The sequence below is a fragment of the Osmia lignaria genome, chromosome 7 (assembly GCF_051020975.1).
Source record: "Osmia lignaria lignaria isolate PbOS001 chromosome 7, iyOsmLign1, whole genome shotgun sequence".
Taxonomy (NCBI): domain Eukaryota; kingdom Metazoa; phylum Arthropoda; class Insecta; order Hymenoptera; family Megachilidae; genus Osmia; species Osmia lignaria.
This window is the reverse complement of record NC_135038.1, coordinates 11,691,675-11,711,068: the sequence shown is the minus strand read 5'-3', so window position 1 is coordinate 11,711,068 and position 19,394 is coordinate 11,691,675. Positions and strand designations below refer to the sequence as shown.

Here is a 19,394-nt window from a genome sequence, read left to right as displayed (position 1 = left end):
CAAACTACTGATAATTTGTTGGTATTATTTAGTAATTATAAGTGCAGATGGTACATTTCGTGTCACGGTGATTGCGATCTTTAAATTCAGATTCAGTTTATATATAATTTTAATTATTACTAAAGTATATTACTTTTAAATATAATGTACATCACCGTAAATAATAATAAAAATAATGATGAAAAAAAGAAAAAACTTACACTGAATTTAATCATTGAAACTTGTGCTTTTCTTTCGTACTCTGTCAATTACGACTTTTTATTTAATTTAAATGATGATTTTATATACAGTTTTTCAAATTTCTAATGCAGTTCGCGTCATACCACCCAACTGTGCACCGTTCCTGAAAAATATAAAACTCTTTTACATTACGTACAGTTTTACGTAATCTTTAGTTCCTTTAAACACCGAATACTCACGACTTGGTGAAAAGTTGTGATGATGCGTAACTCGTATATGAATATCTTGCGTTTCGCCTGCAAATCGTACAAGTTCCATTACTGTACAAGTGAAAGTAACAGGCATAATTGCACAATTCTATCCATATACATATATCTGAATAATTTGTTTACTTACCAATTTCTATCCATAAAACTTTTTGTTGCGTGATCGTCAACTTGTGTTAAGTATAATGCGTAAAAAGACAAGACAGCTCGGCAATGTAAAAATGATTAATAATAACATTTGAATAAAAATACGTGCTAAATTAGACGTGATTAAATTAATGAGAAAATAACATGCGCCATATTTAAATTTATTATTTATACGATAGTTAAAAGATATCGTAAAGGCGCGGCGGTCGATACATGGAATATCTTACAATGATAAAATATCAACTTTGGTTGCGCGCATCATCACAGTGTGTCCAAGCGTAAAACATCCACTCTGCTCGAACCAGAGGGTAGGAGATTGTTATTTTCTTGTTTGCTAGAAAATAACTTGTTTCATCCAAAAACAAAGACACATGCTGTTAAGGCTTAAGGCAGCTTTTTTTTTACGATTCCGGTCGTGACGGTGACGGCGACGGCGACGGCGACGGCGACGGCGGAGGTGGTAGTTGATCGACGTCCAAACGAATTAACGAGGTCGCAAGATGATCGATCGATTTTCGAGAAGTCGTACCTGTATTTCCGTGATCCAATAGCCTGGGCATGTCGCACTGCTCGCATTTGTTCATCAACGGATGATTCTTAAACGTACACATTCTGCAGATCCAAGAAGGGCCGTCTCGTTCGTCCGTGTCGTTGTTTCCGGTGAGTTCTGGTTGCCAGGCAGGTGGCTGGCTTGGTAAAGGAGGAGGTGGATTCGAACTGGTAGACCTGGAGGGTAAGGGTTGACCTGTGTAAATGTGCTGATAAAATTTTTCGTTTGTTTCACCCAACGGCACTGAAAATAAACAACGTAACAGCCATTTTCTAAAGAAAAAATAGTTTCGAAACGACATAATTAAATAAAGGTGTAAACGATTAGCTACCTCTTAGATCCGACCAGCGATCCACTTCTTCCGCGAGTCTATCGCACTCTACTTGCAATTGATATATCTCGCTTCTTAATTTTTTCTTTAACTCCTGGTAAATAAAAGCACCGATTACTACAATATTTTGCGTTGCAATGACAAGATAAAAAAATAGGTAACAAGTTATCGAAAGCATGGGTATTGTACTTGAGGCGGCATCGAAGAATCGAAGGGCCTCGAGAGAGATTGCAGCTCCTTCTTCATCGCTTCGAGTCGTCCTTTCTCGGCCTTCAATTCCCTGGCGAGTTTGTCTTTTCTAGCTAATTGTTCTGCAACCAATCTCCTTTGGTGCTCCGCCACTGTAACAATAATATTAACATTAATAGTAAGAGTTAAAAATTAGAACGCATAAGAGAGAAGAAGAAACACAAGCAGTCAGAGGTAATATAATCCAACGTACGACACCATTTTTAGAGTGGGAAAGTGTCGCTATAATTAGTTTTAGAAAATCTATCTCTAGTTTCACGAACGATGTAATCGTTATCTTATCCCTGCGATACTATTATATTATAGGTAGACAGGTAGTTTCAGGAAATGATATACATATTGTATACGGTAAGGCAATTTAAACGTTAGACGAGTAAGTTAGAGAAGAATACGAGTATAATAATGAAACGGTAAAAGATTATTTATGACGCTACAACTCATAGGCTGCAGGAAAGTGAAATCTAGCCACGGTACATTCGAAAATGAGCCAGTCAATTTCTAGAGTGACAAAGGATTTTTCATCCAAGGATTACATACACGTGTCGTGGTTGTTTGATTTTGGTCGCGTGCGGGTGATTACAGAGGTAAGGAAATGCAATGAAAGGCAATGAAAGGCAATGAAAGGAAAGGCGTCAACAAGAAGATCGAGATGATGTTAGCCCGCTGACGAGAAGGAAAAACGGATCAGGTGGTCCACACGTAGAGTAACCGCAACCGAGGCTATCTATAGACGGAGCGTGGGGTCAGGAATGCGTAAATATCGTTCTCGGTGTTGGATGCGTGGGCGTAGTACGCGCGACGCGACCGTAGTATGCTGCTCGCAGATACATTAGCGGATACAATGTTATTATTATTATTATTAATTATTATTATTGTCAAATAGAGATACCTTGATTGAAAGGCGATCGATTCTGATCGGAATTGGTTTGTATCCGTTCGCCAAGGGGACTAGAGGGTGGCGAGGTCGTCGTTGTCGGTGCTGACGGTGTGGTTGGAAGGCTTGTAGTAGGAGGAACGATGTTGGTTGTCGATGGAACGGAGGGTGTGGTTGGGGCGCTCATCGTCGTCGTCGGCCTTGGTAATTGACTAGGTGGTCCTGCTGGAAGACCTGAAATTTTTCATAACGTTTCTCTTTCTTCTGAATAATAGATAAAAAATGGTAATAGACAAACCTGGTGGCCTTTGCGGACCGGTTTGTTGTACCGGTGGTATCAAGCTGTTGGGCCTGTTCAGCCTGTTGGAGCCCATCGGCGGTCTTATCCTTGCAGCCGCTACACTGCCAACGGCTCCTGCGCCGATGCTGATTTGCAGACGACTTTGAAAACCCCGAGGATCCAAAGAAGAGCTCGAGTAAGTCAAACTCGAGCCCTGCGATCTTATGTCGATCGGTGGTTGTGGTTCCGAGGATGGTGGCCTCAACGTCAGGCTAACCGACGTGTAGCTTCGAGTATGATCGATCTGCGGCCCTGTCTTCTCCACGTTCAATAAAGACTCTGCGTAATGCGTTGGTGGATCGAGGACGAGATCGCTTCGTTTACAGGCACCAGCAATCGTAGGTACCGTTCGAAAGTCTACCAATTTTTACCAATTTTTACCAATTTTTACCAATTTTTACCAATTTTTACCAATTTTTACCAATTATACCATGAATAGCGTAAAGAAATAACCTTAAGTAAACTAATCGGCACGTGATTGGGATCGATGCATACACGGAAGAATTTACCTAATAAGCATTTGCATTTTTCATTGAACCTAAACGTATGCGTACCGCGATTACCAGCAGGACTACAGGCAACGTTCACGTTCAGCTCGAATCCAGCTGGCTCGTTGGCCGCGTTCTTAACTTTGTTCGCGCAATTCGCGTCGCAATCGTCGAAGAAACCGCGTGTTGTGCACGCGGCTGGTGCTGAAGAAGGGATGGCTGAATTAGCAGCTGAAATAGTGGTGGCTCGTGTACAGCTGACAGGACAGCGTCGTGCCATACCGATGTCCAACGAGGATGGCCTGTGTGGTCGCGCGTTGTTGTTCGTGCCAGTTCGTTGCGATTGTTTCATTGGTGATTGTTGTTGTTGTTGTTGTTGTTGTTGTTGTTGCTGCTGCTGTTGCTGTTGAAGAAGACTGCAAAGTGCCGCCGGAGGAAACGCGCCCGGAGACTGTCGTGACTGTTGGGTGGCACGAAGGCTTCTCGCGCATGTCTCCCGATCGTGGCTGTTCTGCAACGCACACACGCACACCTGGGTCAGCCAATTTCCCGTCATCGGTTAGCAAAAGTCGACTTCTTCTAGATCGCAACGATCGTTTCCGATAGTCGTAACACCGACGACTGGTGATCGACGCGTTCTAGGCAAAGGAAGAGAACAGATGTAGCGCTAACCCGTTAAGCGTGGATTGAATTGTCGCGTAGAAATTCGTGATACGAGTTTACAAGGTTATAATTAACAGGTTAACACTCTGCTCGGTTCAACTATGTATGTCTTTCAGGTATACTTTATCAGAGTATCATCGGTACTGGGATAGTTCTGAAATTTCTAGCTACATCAAACCTGAAACCTTACGCTACTTACATACATACATACATACTTACATTGATTAAACTTTGTTGAAATGTTGAAACAAGTATAGGGCTAGAAAATTCAGAACTCCCAACCCCTAAAACTAGAGATGAAATTTTTAGTTCGTTCAATCGTTGCTGATTAATGGATAGCATTGTTTCAGAAAAAATGTTTGCAACACACAGGTTCCACGCTCGTGCAAAGAGAGGAAAGAAAGTAGAATGCGATGGATTTAGATGTTCGTAATAGAATTGTTTGGTTAGTCGTTAGAAAGGATGAGCGAAATCTTTCTAAACTGTACAATGGGGGAGTCTCGTTCCTGAAGCGTTAGGGAAGGATTTATAAAATTTCATGCTCGTCGTGAGAATAACGGAGGACAATACCTGGGCGATGCACTGGGATACGACGTGATCAGGGAGCGCAGGGAACTGCTGCTTCAGCTCATGGAACAGCTGCATGATAGCGATGTTAGAGCAATGGCACTCCCCCATCGTGCGCCCCCATCCTCCTGGCAAGGCCTACCTGTGGGTGCCAGGTTTTCTTGTTACAGACTAACAAGTAGACTTGACTTGATGTAACTATAACACCAACTAAGTGTTTACGCGTTGACGAACCAAGAAGAACGAGAATCAGATATCTACATATTGAAATTGTCGAAAAAATACGTCTAGTTTCGTGGATAAACGATTTGGATCGTCTCCAAATACGATGTTTCCTGCAGTTTCGCGTCGGTAAGAGAAAATGTTTCGAATTATTGAATTACAGATGAGCGGGTGGGAATGCGATTAATGGAGACAAAGTTCTGTTCTGATGATACATATAAGACCGAGGAACCTGGCATCGCTTGTCCGAGATTCATTCAAATACATATAATTATAACAATCATTTTTTACACCCGTCACGATCGATTCGATTCATTCTTCGCCCCCTTTTTCTTTCGGAAAACGGTGAAAAAGAATAAAAGCGTCCTTGCTATTCGCGAGAACCGTCGTTCTTTATTTAAACCTGAGACTATTTCACCCATTTTTCATTCAAGAAAAATCTCTTCGCTAATCAACTTACCTACTTACAATTAATCATTTCAATATGATTTTCATATAGATTTTAACACTGATACGTGCACAAGGAGTATTGCTTCAATAATAAATAAAGAAAAAGAAAGAAAAAGAAAGAAAAAGAAAGAAACTTATAATATAGAAAAGGTAAACTTTTACAAGAAAGTTAGATCTACTCGATTTGGCACCCGTTAGATGACGGAATTGGCAATGAGTAAAGAAACGGTGGACACCTGTGCCGCGTGGAACGTAGGAGTGGCACATAATTAGCCGGTTCTGCGCGTGCCACGCTCCCAAAGTATGTACATATGTGTATGTATGTATGTACATTCTACACTCTACACTCTACACTCTACTACGGTCAGCTTCCTGCAAGTGTTGTTTTCAATCTTTCTTGAAATTTACAAAATCATAGAAAATCCATTTGCTTTACCGTCGACCACTTTTCGCACATTACTTCACTTATTATTAGAAACTTAACACTGTGAAATGTACGTGTATACCTATTATCTTCCATATAAACGCCCATTTATGTAGGTACCTATGAGAGAGAAAAATTTGCTAGCGAATCTGGAGAACCGTTTGCTCGATCGTATAAAACTAAAGAGCGAAGAGGGTAGAAACTGTTCGCGTGCAATTCGCACTTGGCAAAAGGCCATCGGAGAGAAATAAACTGCTAGATAGAATATTTAATAATTTGCTTCCCTTTCTTCCGTAGTTTCTTTCGCACCTGGCAACTGGCAACTGGCAACTGGCAACACAACGTGGCAGGTGAGCGAAACATCAATCAAAAGGAAACAACACGGTTAACGCGATCCTCCTATCCCAACAAAATCGATATTCTCTCCCTAAACCTTCGATACCTAAATCTAAGTAATACACCTTCTATAAGTCTGACAATTTTCTCTGCACAGTTTGCCAAAGCGTATCGCGCGGTTCTTCGTCGACACGCAAATGATGAAAATGTAAATAACCAGGTGTGGGCAGGAAAATTCGATGCGGAAATTTGTAACAGCGAATCAAATTTCTACCGACCCGCTGCAAATTCTCTAAATCTCGGTTGAATTCGCTTCCCTTTGCCAAACGGAATTCTTACTTTCATCTGACTCGTGTTTTTTCAAGAAATTCTCTCTCCGTCGATCATCAAGCCACTAGCTGTTTCAAGCAACCTCAAACTAGTTATACCTGTATTATGCAATATTATCAACTTATATTATCATACTTAAGTATTCTGTCGAGCTAATCTTATTAAGCCAACAAGCTGAACGAGTTGAAAAACGACATTTCTGATGCCACGAGTATTGGCAATTGCGTTACGCTGATTACACAGTTACCTGATTTTAATCGGGGTAGAAAGACGGACACGCGCAGGATGTTTCCATCAGTAGTGACAGAGGAGATTTTAAGAGAAGAAGAAGAAGAGAGCGTGGTTCGTCGGGACAGGCGAAAAAGGAAAAGCTGAATTCCAACATGCCGGCAAGATATTTGTGTCATGAAATACCCAGGAGACACAGCGTGGCTGTTTTCGTCTGCTCCAGGCAATGCGGGGAAAAGCAAATTCCACAAGTATTTTCACGCATTTGGAATCATTTTCAACGTTCCTTTTTAAATGTCTGCCGTTTGAAAAAAAAAAAAAAAGAAAAAAAAAACGAAAAAAAAAGAAAGAAAGAAAGAAAGAAAGACCTTTTATTTTTCTAATTGGTTAAAAACTTGTTAGCTTTCTATAATATTATATACCTCGTTAGTTGAAAAACCGGTAGCTCTAGAATCAAGGAAGTGTAGGAGTTTGAAACCTTTTATTACCCTTTCTATGAGACAAACATTCGGCTCATTTAATTAAACGGTAATTTAGCTCGCATAGGTAATACCCGTCTGTAGTCTGTTGAAAATTTTGCTCGACACCTGTTGCTTCACGATACACACTGCGCATCCATCGAACGATAATAGTGCTGACAATTGGAAATTCTTACTGTTCTATAATAAATTCTGAAAGAACAGAAAATTGTTGCACCAAGAACCTCGATGCGTCGAATTCAGTAGTAGCAGATAAAAATAAGGAACTAATGCTAACGCTAACGTTAAGCAGAGCTACGATAAGTTATGTCTGGAGGCGAAAATAAACACTATCCTGAAAATAATGTTATACTTTTTTCTTTTTCATTTTCATTTTTCGCGTAGAAAACATCAGAGTTTACTATCACATAGGCATCTTCTGTGTTAGAAGAAACCAATCAGCGAGACAATCAAATTCAAATTGTTCCCTATGTTTCTTACTTTACTATAAAAATTTCAATCGAACAAATGAAATAATACTGACAATGAAACAGTTTATGACGTGAGCAACACTATTTATTAGTATTTATGATATGTATGAATATGCTTACCATACTGACGGACACTGCACCGGACACTTTTTACGATTGCGATAATTCACGTGTCCTCGTAAAACTCTCGAAACAGCTCTTTTACGTTATTATAAATATCATCGACCTTTAAATCGCTTTTCAGCATGTGCCAAAAAATTTCATTTCGTACTTGCAACGATTTTATATTGAAAACGATTTTATAATGAATTGATCGCGAATCGAATAACGATTAACGATTACATAACTCGTGGCAGATGCTATACCGTCTAACTAGGTTTCTATTATTTTTATTTTTCCACTACATAATATGTTCGACTGACTAAAGTAGTTACAATTGATATGATACCATTATCGATCTTTTATCATCTATAAGATTTCTTCAATTATTTGGCAGGTCAACTGATATGTAAGTACGTAAATAAAAAAAGAACGTGATGATTAAACGGAGCGATAAGCATATGTAAGATATGTACTACTATGTATACATGTATTTAAGTACATTATGCATTATGTATGTATCAGTTAACGAAAAAAGAAAAAAATCATATTTACTATCGACAATAACTTATTCTTGATTGTATACCAAAATTATAATTGTAATTATTATAACTAGATATCGTACTAGATATCAGCATAGCGTGGCATTGTGGTAAACAAGACCGTTTCGAAATTGCAGGTATCGATGATCGGAATAGAAAAACTTGTTTATATTTGAAATAGCGGCTGATTATCAACAAGGAATTTAACTATATTCCATATCTATGTAATATGTATATCTGTGTTGCGTGAAACAAACATAATTAAAAGTCAAAGTATTGTTTCTTCCTCTCTCTCCTATTCCTATACATATATGCTAATTAACAAAAATATTAAATCTACAAAGTGACGAATAATCGAAAAATCGTTGAATAGTTTAATCGGATTTCAACGTTGTTACTTTAACGAGTAATTGATTTTTAAATGGTATCGTTAAAACTTACCGGACGGCAACCATTGGAAATGTCGAACGAACGAGCAACAGCAACCGTTCACTTTGGACACTTGATACAGACACTTGGTGAATGCCGCAACTTTATCCACGTATTAAAGATGGAAATTCCAATTGGCACCACGCAGTCATATGGATAACAGTAACTTTTCGGTCGTTATCCAAGATTTCAAAGCACGAACAAGCGGCGACCGTCCGTTCAGACCACTACTGATCAGCTGTGCACTGCGTATTGAAACGACCAAAGTCAATAGAAAAACTGTTTATTTTTCAATGAAATAATATTCATCGATAATATTTGAATAAATTTGAATAAATTTGAAGAATTTTATTTCAATTTCATATTTACCTAGTTTCAAATTAAAATGAAATTTTATTGTTAAAAACATCAAAGTAAAGAGATACTTGATTGTAGTACGTAGTCAAGATGGCCCCTCGCACAAGTGCTTCCCTATTTATGAATGGAAGACATGTCGTAACAGTCAGCCGTGGTCAAGTGGAAGGGGAACCCGCGTGCTATTTTAAAACATACGAATGAAAAGCAACATCTTTAACTATCAGATAGATATATTCCTTTTCGTTTTTTCTTTCTTGTATAATAACTTGAAAATGTGCACAAGTTGCATTAACAAGAACACCTGTAAACATAAAGGTCGATGTAAATACTGGTATATTCAATACTAAAAATATCAATCAAAATAATACAATAATAGAAATAATCATTTATAATAATAATAATAATAATAATAATAATAATAATAATAATACAATTACTAATACGAAACATCGAATTTGTTACTCTCTCTATTTAAGATATTATAAATGTTGTTTTATCTTATCTAGTTCAGCATCTGCAGAGAAATTCATGATTATGCTATAACTTACTCGATTCTCTTCACACTTTGCGATATCAATTGTGTAAATAATTTTCAATGAAATGGTTAACGAGGAATAAATGTTATAGCGAAGAAACGTATGCACTAACGTTTATTGAAATTCCGTTATCGTAAATCACGTTTAAAAATAAAATCCTTTCGAATTTGCTCAATGTAAACTGTTCACGGCACGATAGACTAAAGTTAGAATGTTTTCTCTGATTTATTGTTTTACATAGGTCGATGCAACGAAGGAAAGATGTAATGGTTTATAAAAAATAACCATCGGTGAATTACTTTATTGATTAGTATTTAGATGTACGATATAAATACATGGTAATTTTTCAAAAGAAAAACGATTGCCATTCAAATGCATACGTCCCTTTTGCATTTGCCATTTCATCACGTTGTTTGTCATTAAATGATAACAGATAACTGTTTCTTTTGAAAAGTACAAGGTTTTGATCTAAACTATATGTAAAAGATTAAAATGCGTTCTCTAATAATAATAATAATTAATAATAATAATAATAATAATAATAATAATAATGCTACTCAAATGAAGATTACGTACGAAATATATACGTAACGAAGATAAAAAGAAAAAATGAGAAGAAAAAGGAAAAAGTTAAGTTGGAGCGTAAGGAAAGGGTAAGATCCATACAGTTTTCTGGACACGCATACAAGTCGTTTTTTTGAAGCCTTAGTACACTTATACGTATATGTATATCCTTCTGTCGCCTGCGGTAAAAAAGCTACTCGTTCTGCATGAGTTTAGGCCAATAAAAGAGTGCATCGACGATCATCTATGAAATAGACGTAGCAAAAATATTGTATAAATCGGTGTACGTGGCATCGATGAAAATTGAAATGAAGCGCTATTTTAGCGACTCCGAAATACTTTTATATAAATAATGGATTCTTCTTGAAGATAAGCAAAAAGGTTTGCTGCGCCGCGCCGTCGTGTTTAGACGTCGTGTGGGCTGTGGGCTTACCACACCGATACATCGACGATCTTTCTGAATGAAAGTAACGAGATCGTAGACCCGACGGCACAGGTCCAGCCTAGTCGTCGTTGACCTCGATTGGGATACTAGTCGTGAACGTTGGAGTTTCTAATTCTTCGTGTTTCTTCATCTTCATGCTCTGTAAAGAAACGTAGACGTTAATTGAAAATCAAATTGAAGTTTCTACAATTCTCAAATACCTGTTGCAACTTGTAGTGATTGATAATGTCCTGATCAGCTGGGCAACTTTGCAAAAAGGCATCTAGCCTGTACATATGATGCATATATCGCCAGAGATGCACCAAAGTTTCGGGAATTTCAAAGTCTGCAAAGTACTTGCCAGCAACCCTGATATGTTGCAGTCGAGGCATCAACTCACAATCGAAACAACACATTGTGTCACCTGTGAGGAACCGTGTACCCTTACGACCCAAGTGTTCGTCGATTTTACGCAAATGTGCCATCAACGACGAAGACTTTGGATCCTTATCCTTGTCCTTTGCGTTCAGTAGCAGTAGTTTCAATTTCTGCAATAGAAATAATAATTTTATCAGTTAAGTTTACTGTTTACTGTAACTTTCAGTTATTACATACGCTGAATAAATTTTCAACGAGGGTAGCCACTTCTTTGTCCTGCACGAAGAGATTGTGCCCGCCAGGAATGTTCTTCATGATGTGCCGTTCAATTTTCTCGTTCTCCAATATCGCATCACCGTTGTCGATTAATATCGGTGGTGGCGTTGCTTGGAAGTTTGTACGAAAATCTGGAGGCGGTTTCTGCATGTCCACCGTGGTTACCTTCAGCGAGATGGTCTTCAATTCGGCCAACAGATATAAATCCATAAAGTATTCTTGGCAGAAGAGGCATGCACCTTTCCGACGACCATCGATCGTAGAAGCCTGCAAAAAATAAAAGACCATCTCGTATTATAATTTTCCAGCTTATTAATTAACCCCCTAGCCTCTGGTCCCTGTATTTTCAAATGTTTGTCAAGAGAAACAAGTATCTATCTCATTTTCTCCGTGTCACGGTTTATTTATTCCCCTCGTAGTGATGCACGCTGCTTTCTTTTTCTTACTCGAATATATACCAGTATACTATGTATACTTGCAAATTTTATTACTTGGGTACATATAATATATCGTTAAGTGAAAAGGCTGATAAGAAGGATTCGGTGGTATCGGATCGATCACGAGTGAACTGTATACATACTAACTACTCTTGGCAAAGTGCCAATATCTTCTACCAAGAACGTGTCGCGTTTCTATTTTCACTCGGTTTCAACAATCGCCTTTACTCGAACACCGAGTCGAGTCGTCGTCATTTTCAATGTCTAAAATGAAATTGTTCGGAAGGAAGGAATACGCTAGTTTGACCTCCAACTTTTCAGAACGATGATACACACAAGAAATAAGTAGCCTCCAGTGTCTTATTATACCAAGCTCGACAACTTTTTAACCAAGGCCATAACCAGCCAAGCAACTCAGAATCAGACCATTTTGAAAAATAGAATTTTCACTACGAAAGAAAATTGATTATGGTGTATTAGCAAAGGTATCCGTGTCACAAAGTATCATGCTGGATCAAATGTCAACCTCCTCTTGCTTTTCCTTTCTCTCTCACTGTTGCAAAATCGTGAAAATTTCACTGACGATGCTATATTACACTACTATGTCTGACTATGTAAATTATTTCATTTTCGCATTTTCATAAATCCTGATTTCTACGTGGTAAGCTATACAAGAAAAGACTGGCTGCGTTAGTAGAAAGGAAGAGTTTTGAAAAAACTAGAAAACAGCTGGAGGATGATTTTGGTAAGGCTAATATGGTAACCGGGAACAGGCTCGTAATGACCTTAAGGAAGGAAGATTAAGCGTCCGATCGATTTTTTATAACCGCACTCGGTCACGCGATATTTCTCTTACCTTCAACACGCGTGCAACCTCGAATAATCTTGTTTCTAGAGTATTTTCCTATTTATAAACGACATCACCAGCACGGTGATGTTTCTGTCCTTTCGCACGGTCATTCAATGAATCTTTCGGACAGTGTGAATGAATTCCTCTTCGTGTACGTTCGCGTATGTATAATTCTATTTATTATACATATCATATGATAGAGTAGAGTAGAGTAGAGTAGAGTAGAGTAACAGAATAGAATAGAATAGAGGAGAACGAGAAACGAGGAAAGCGGAAGGCAAAGGAGTTGATCGTTTAACGGTAGAATCTCTGGAGGACCTCTCTCGTCGAGTTGCCCATCGTTTCATCCCGTTTGACACACTTACGCCAAGACCTCGCATGATCGGCTTGCGAGTGCAAGGTCGGCCAGTTACCATTAACCATTATCCATCTTCTCCTATCGCACGATTTTACTCTTTTTACGATTTATTTATGGCGATGGTTAACCTGAAACAATGCTGTTGGTGGGCCAGCTTAGCTAGAAAATCTACTTGGTGATTGCTCGTAGGTCGTAGCAGTCGTAGACGAAACACAACTCGATACAATTTATTTATCTATCTACATACTTACGTATTACGAGTACATACATATATATACAACAATAAAGAAAGGTGCTTACGCATCGCGTTCTGGATCGACAAACCGATGGAAGAGACGATAAGATTACCGCTTTTATACGATACAGGTGAATCGAGTTTTGTCCGATTGGCGAAAGTTTAATCGAGAGAAGCCTCTTTCCTTCTAAGGAGACGTTTCCAAGAAAATCTCGAGTGCAAAAGAGAGTAGTTTCGAGAAACTGAATCGAGTTCGTTCTCGATTAAATCGATTATCTGTAGGTTGACGATCAGAAGAAAAGATCTATCATCTAACGAACTAATACAATATCCTATTTTTGGAATGCTATTGAAAATGTCGATTCGTGTCATTACTATATTTAGAACCTTTTCTAATCATGTTAAATTATCATGTTAAATGTCTACATTTTTTCACGAATTACGCGGGAAAAGACAAAAAAGATTAAACATTACCGTTTAAAACATATCACGAGATAAGAGTTAAGGGTTTCTTCCAACCAAGTGAATGACGTATATAGAAATCTCGCGTAAGTAAGTACTTACTTACTTATGTATACATATAAATACATAGAGTATAGAGACACGTATTCTTCCGCGAACGTTACGTCGGTTTCGTGGCAAAAAACTGTTCTGTGTATTCGTTCATATCCGTTGTGCTTGCAATTAGTCATCGACAAATATGAAAAGCTTTGTAACGCCTGCTATCCGCCACCATATTCCACCAGTCAAAGTCCAACGAGTATTGTCATCGACGTTTCGACCGATTGATGGATCGGTGCAATTGATACAAGAGGGTGAAGAAAAGTCAAAGACAGCTGAAGAACCGCGAGTGGACGTTACTAACTAACTAACGAACGAACGAACGAACGAACGAACGAACGAACGAACGAACGGTCAATGGTCACTTTATTTTCCAAGCGGTTCTCGCTGTTAAACTTTTGTCTCGAGCTTCCATGCTCGTGCAATCACCGAATGGAAGAAGAAAAAAAGTAGAAATATCGAAAGAGAAGAGGAAAGTATAGGAAGAATTCAGTGATTCGTTCCACGCCCATATCGTGCACGAAACCATTGCCTTTTTTCCTATCTCTTTCTCCTTCTTCCTCGGCTTTGCTCCACGCGTGGTAAACTCACCTTGATGATCAACTCGATCTCGGGCACGTCGCCGTTGCTGGTGCCGTTCTCATGGCTGTCGTCTGCCATCCTTTTATCCGTACCCTCTTAGTTTATGGGAAAAGCACTTTTTCTTCTTCTTCTTCTTCTTCTTCTTCGCAGTTACAATCGAACAAGAGAAATTCTTCCGAGACAAACTTCGACAGAACGCGATGGAAGCTCGCGGAATACTGACGCAGCGTGTGTCGCGCCACGTTCACGGCAATAGCGCCTCTTCTTGGACGAAATCTCAAGTATATTTTATCCAGTTCGGTCGGTATTCTATTCTCTTCTCTTCTGTTATATCGCCTGAAACTGGTATATAACAGTCTACACTTTATCCGCTAGGTTGTACCACTTGCGCTGCTAGTAAGTAGCAGCACCAACTCGCATCTAGGGATTTTTCTAGAAACTGTCGGTAAAGTTTTCGACGTATGTACATATGTATATATAAACTTGACAACTAGTACTAGAGTTAGAGATACGCTTTATACGTCGTTACAAAGGTCTCGCTGTTGCGAGACTAAAAGTTACAGAGATTACAATTTTAGCTACGCGGTCTCTAACACCCCAAAATGAAATCAGACCCGTACGTAGAGGGCACAACCAGTATAATAATCATCCTCTAATTTCTTTCCGAAGTTTATTTATTTCCTAAGACCCTTTCATTACGGAACCTATTATACTGTGCATACTTTTTTGCACAATTATCGTGTATCATTCTTGTCTGTCATAATTTCGTACAAAGCGTCAGAAATGATGTAATATCAAAGTGGAAACTGGAAGCATGGAAAGAAAGAAAGTAAAAGGATAGGAATGGTGGGAGTACTTTCCCCCATGTCATGATTTTCCCTAAGGACTAGGGAAGTTTAGCGTTTTCGGCACTGTAGTTTGCGAAAGGAGAATGGTGAAAACGGACGACGTGGTTTGAAACTGATTGATTTCATGATAATTGATAAAACCAGCGAATTAATTTTATCAGTGCCAGTGACAACAGTGTACATAGAGAAATCTCATAAGATAGACCTCTTTCGTGACAACTTTCCTTTCAACAATTAACAGTCTTCTCTTCGGGTAACTAGCATTGTGTTTTGTTTCTAGCGCGCACAGAACACAACTATGTCGATATCAAAAGAGCAAGTGGAACAGCTAATCGCTTCAGATGCAGTGGTAATATTCTCTAAAACACAATGTCCATATTGTAAAATGGCCAAACAGGTAAAGAGTAATCTTATCGGATCTACGTAATCTTAGAATTTGTGCAACGTTGCTTATGCAGATATTTCTATAGGTATTTGATAACATGCAGAAGAAATATACTGCCATCGAGTTGGACGAAAGAGAGGATGGGGATGAAATTCAAAGCATATTGGGTGTAATGACGGGTGCTAGAACAGTTCCTAGAGTGTTTGTCAAAGGAGTATGTTTGGGAGGTGGCACAGATATAAAGAAATTATATGAGAGCGGAGAGCTGCAAAAGAAACTTTAATTCTTTACTCCTACACGTATTTTACATTGTAAGAGTAATTTGTATGTCCAAGATTTTTCTTTAAATTAATAAAGATGGTTGTTTGTACAACAAGGAAAACCTTAAGTTTTATTTTTCGGATTTCTGAGACCGAACACAAGCTAACAATGCCACGATGACTCGTTAAATCGAATGACTGTTAAATTTCTGAAAAAAAAAGAAAAAGAATATACAAAAGAAATGAAACAGCTGATCGTGGATTACACGGATACGCGTACGTCCAAGTCGTGTAGTATTACAGATAGTATACATACATACGTATCGCTATATGTTATAATGACGAAAGTATAGAGCAAGAAATTATTTCGTCGTCCGTTACCACGTGGCCACGATCATGTACGTTTACCTACGTACACATGTGACTCGATTTACCTAAAAATATCCATAAGCCGATGTAACGGTGTATCAGTAGTGCATCAGGAAGGTGTCAGAATGGATTTTTCGCAGTATCGGAAAGCCCTGATTTACGTTTTAACTTTCCTAGCGTACGCGTGGTCTGGCTATGGCGCTGGTTTATTATCGAATTTAAGAGATGCTGTATTAGCGGCAGAGTCGGTTTTTCAAGATTTCTTCGAAAACGCGATCACCGTGGCTAGAAAAATCAAAGACATACACGAAGTGTTTGACGCAGCCGTGGAAGAAACCTGCGTCTTCCAGTGTCCAGGAGGTAGGCTTTTATCGAATCTCCGATACGTTATCTTTCACGTTAAAGTCGATCCACAGTTGCTATTGTGCTATTGTGCTATTGGCCGGAATTTCTGACACGTACGTAAAACTTACAGCATGATGAGTAAACGCGTATCGTATCCGCGACGAGGCGAACTTTGTCAAGTCACGTGGTAAAATGACGTGATTTAAGAAAAATTACAATTCAAGTATGTAACGTGTATTTATAGCTGAGAGAACTCTATTGGTTGTTACCCCGTTTTACGTATTAATATTTTAGTTGTTCTTTCCTATGTTCGTATGGCGCGAAATTTCTTGTAATTATAGGAATCCCACCGAAACCGGATTGGAACCATAAACCGCAGAGCAACGGATGCGGTTCCCTGGGAATCGAAGTAGGCAATTTCAATGAAAAATAATCGAAATATTCGTCCGGTGAACATTACATAATCGGCGTGGAAAAGATTAATCGAGCAACGATCATTTCAGATAAACCAAGAGTACTTGCCACTTACAGAAATGACTAAATGTTGCGACGCGCACGATATCTGTTACGATACTTGTAATTCGGATAAGGAAAAGTGCGACTTGGAATTTAAGAGATGTTTATATAAATATTGCGAAGGGTATCAATCGTCCACCGTGATCAACACGTGCAAAGCTGCCGCAAAAGTGCTGTTTACCGGTACCACGGCTTTAGGATGCAAAAGTTATATGGACGCTCAAAAAGAAGCTTGTTACTGCGGAGATAAATGGAACAAGAACAAGAAACCGAAGAAAGCAGCTCAAGCGGGTGGAGAGCTATGAAAAAGTAATCCTCGTTTGCCTCGATGATCTGAAACTTTCATTGTTTTATATTTCTATTTGAAATACGAAACTATAAGATATAAAATGTAAAATGTAAAATGTAATATAGAAAATAGAATTAAGTACAATATTAAAATTTACCATTTTTCCCAACAAACCTATCTATCTAATCGTAAATACTTCGTTAGATACTACTTTTCCTTATTCTTCTTTTGTTTATCCCTTTTTCTTGGCGAAACAACGAAAGCATACTTTTTTCGTTGACATGCTTCAACTTCAGTTTTCGAGAAAAAAATTCAAGACAAAATTATCAAGTAATGTGTAAAACGGTGCAGGTTAAGGTAATTTGCTAAAGGTTCGTATCCGAGGGCAGTTAAGGGGGGTGGGGGCGATATGGGAAACGCCGGATCCGCTGAATCATCGAAAAGTCGATGTCGAAAAGAACGGAAAGAACGCGATAACGGGTAAGACAATTTCCGGTTTGTTAGGTTCGTTTTCTTTCTTAAACGAAAGTACGCGATTTCTTCTATACATCTCTTGATAAACTCGTGGTTTCGACTTTTTAATTTTGGGTAGCGTAGATGATCGTCCCGGAAGGACTAAGAAAGTTGTCAACGGTCCCGAGTCGCAGGTTAATGGAAGGGAATTGATCAAATATCGCACCACTAATCCCTTCATCATCTTTTTCTTACGGTTGCGTAGTAAGAAGCCGAAGGAGCACGTAACCGTAATCGCGCGAGCAGCCGGAAAATTATGGACTAGGATGACTCCGGATCAAAGGAAAAAGTACATTGATTTGGCAAAAGCCGAAAAAAAAAGACGCGAAGAGAGGAGAAGAAAACGAAGGCCAAGGTAACGCATCGAACCCTTCAACTGCTCCTGTTTCTATCATTCTATAATTATATGAACAATATGTATGTACAAGGTATAAGAGGTGCAATTAATTCTTGTCGTTGCGATTCTTCACGTAGAAGAAGGTAACGAGATACGGACGGAGGATTAATGAGAAACTGACCGAGAAGACTGAGAAGAAATTAATCGTGTCGAAGATCGAAGATCGAAGATCGAAGATAGTTTTCAATGCTTCGTGTCAGCCCATTTAACTAACAGATTCGCTCAAATTCTATACGCACAAATCTCCGTATTTTTGATTCCTTTTTATTTGTTAGTACTTTTTTTAGATCTATGTACAATAAATATTGATGTATTTTTACACTATTCATAACTTTTTCTTATCGTTTAATAGATACGCTAAAAACTAGGCAAATCATTGCCTCTCGCTCTTATAGTCTCGTCTGAAAAAATTAAATTCGTAACATACTATAAATATATTATTTGTTCGCGATCGTTCCTCGAAGCGTCACAAGGAAGGGAAATTACAATTGAAAGTACACGAACGAGCACCATTTAAAATTTCCCACAAACAGGCTAAACGGGGAATTAGGTTCTCGACTTTTCTCTTATAACTCGATACAAAAAATAATTTTAGCATAAATTTTTTACGACGCTCCGTGGAAGAGTTTCTTTTACGCATCCGTAATCATTCTTGTAACTAGTACGTGTGTGATCCTAGTTGTATCTCGCTCCGTACTCTATAAATGTAGATGATAAAACGTTACGTATAATACACAAGAACGAACGAACGAACGTTTTTCGATCTTCTTATGTGTATTTTCTCTATACCGTCAGTACGTTTGGCGTATCGTGACGGGTTTAGGGAGTGACAACGAATAAAATATAATTCTGTTTCGAACGATCGATGATCACGTCGACGACGATGATAACGACAATAACGATGGTGCGATTACGAAGATAAAAATAAAGACAGTGACGATGGAGATGATGATGATGATGATGATGATGATGATGATGATGATGATAATGATTATAATAATAATAATAATAATAATAATAATAATAATAATAATAATAATAATAATAATAATAATAATAATAATAATCATCATCATCATAATCATAGAGGTAATAATAGTAGCAGTAATAGAATAATTACGATAATAAAAACGGTATCACGTAGAAAGGTGAAAGGATGAAAAGATGAAACATGTGGTTGATACTGCTCATTTACCAGTCGATGACAACGAAACGAACGCGTTTAAAAACAATCCCAACAGCGATCGTAA

At 38.4% G+C, this 19,394-nt stretch overlaps 4 protein-coding genes across 12 annotated transcripts; 2 read left to right on the top strand and 2 right to left on the bottom strand.

Moving 5' to 3' along the window:
- Positions 1 to 105: 105 nt before the first annotated feature.
- On the bottom strand, positions 106 to 8,932 carry Tab2 (TAK1-associated binding protein 2). Of its 7 annotated transcripts, XR_013062341.1 has the most exons (11): positions 8,677 to 8,932; positions 4,659 to 4,797; positions 3,708 to 3,957; positions 3,492 to 3,629; positions 2,896 to 3,294; positions 2,613 to 2,831; positions 1,664 to 1,815; positions 1,475 to 1,568; positions 577 to 1,386; positions 420 to 476; positions 106 to 343 (listed from the first exon to the last, which is right to left on the bottom strand). XR_013062341.1 is itself a non-coding variant. In XM_034335942.2 (10 exons), the coding sequence occupies exons 2-10, from the start codon at positions 4,764 to 4,766 to the stop codon at positions 318 to 320; spliced, it is 1,764 nt and encodes a 587-aa protein (XP_034191833.2). In that variant the 5' UTR covers positions 4,767 to 4,797; positions 8,677 to 8,932; the 3' UTR covers positions 106 to 317. The 7 variants fall into 7 exon arrangements, 2 of the variants coding, with proteins under 2 accessions (XP_034191833.2, XP_076545096.1); XR_004582607.2 differs by having other exon boundaries at positions 3,492 to 3,936; XR_013062343.1 differs by lacking the exon at positions 4,659 to 4,797 and having other exon boundaries at positions 3,708 to 4,063.
- Positions 8,933 to 9,826: 894 nt separating this feature from the next.
- On the bottom strand, positions 9,827 to 14,459 carry Clic (chloride intracellular channel protein 5). 2 transcript variants are annotated; one of them, XM_034335949.2, is made up of 4 exons: positions 14,232 to 14,459; positions 11,161 to 11,466; positions 10,767 to 11,093; positions 9,827 to 10,705 (listed from the first exon to the last, which is right to left on the bottom strand). In XM_034335949.2, the coding sequence occupies exons 1-4, from the start codon at positions 14,298 to 14,300 to the stop codon at positions 10,625 to 10,627; spliced, it is 783 nt and encodes a 260-aa protein (XP_034191840.1). In that variant the 5' UTR covers positions 14,301 to 14,459; the 3' UTR covers positions 9,827 to 10,624. The 2 variants fall into 2 exon arrangements, with proteins under 2 accessions (XP_034191840.1, XP_034191841.1); XM_034335950.2 differs by lacking the exon at positions 14,232 to 14,459 and adding an exon at positions 13,648 to 13,671.
- Positions 14,460 to 15,126: 667 nt separating this feature from the next.
- LOC117609514 (uncharacterized) lies at positions 15,127 to 15,826 on the top strand. The gene is made up of 2 exons (XM_034335956.2): positions 15,127 to 15,467; positions 15,541 to 15,826. Exons 1-2 carry the CDS (start codon positions 15,369 to 15,371, stop codon positions 15,736 to 15,738), a joined length of 297 nt encoding a protein of 98 aa, XP_034191847.1. The 5' UTR covers positions 15,127 to 15,368; the 3' UTR covers positions 15,739 to 15,826.
- Positions 15,827 to 15,933: 107 nt separating this feature from the next.
- GXIVsPLA2 (phospholipase A2 group XII) lies at positions 15,934 to 19,130 on the top strand. 2 transcript variants are annotated; one of them, XM_076688979.1, is made up of 5 exons: positions 15,934 to 16,444; positions 16,771 to 16,838; positions 16,933 to 17,605; positions 17,953 to 18,102; positions 18,222 to 19,130. In XM_076688979.1, exons 1-3 carry the CDS (start codon positions 16,210 to 16,212, stop codon positions 17,248 to 17,250), a joined length of 621 nt encoding a protein of 206 aa, XP_076545094.1. In that variant the 5' UTR covers positions 15,934 to 16,209; the 3' UTR covers positions 17,251 to 17,605; positions 17,953 to 18,102; positions 18,222 to 19,130. The 2 variants fall into 2 exon arrangements, with proteins under 2 accessions (XP_076545094.1, XP_034191843.1); XM_034335952.2 differs by lacking the exon at positions 18,222 to 19,130 and having other exon boundaries at positions 17,832 to 17,971.
- Positions 19,131 to 19,394: the final 264 nt, after the last annotated feature.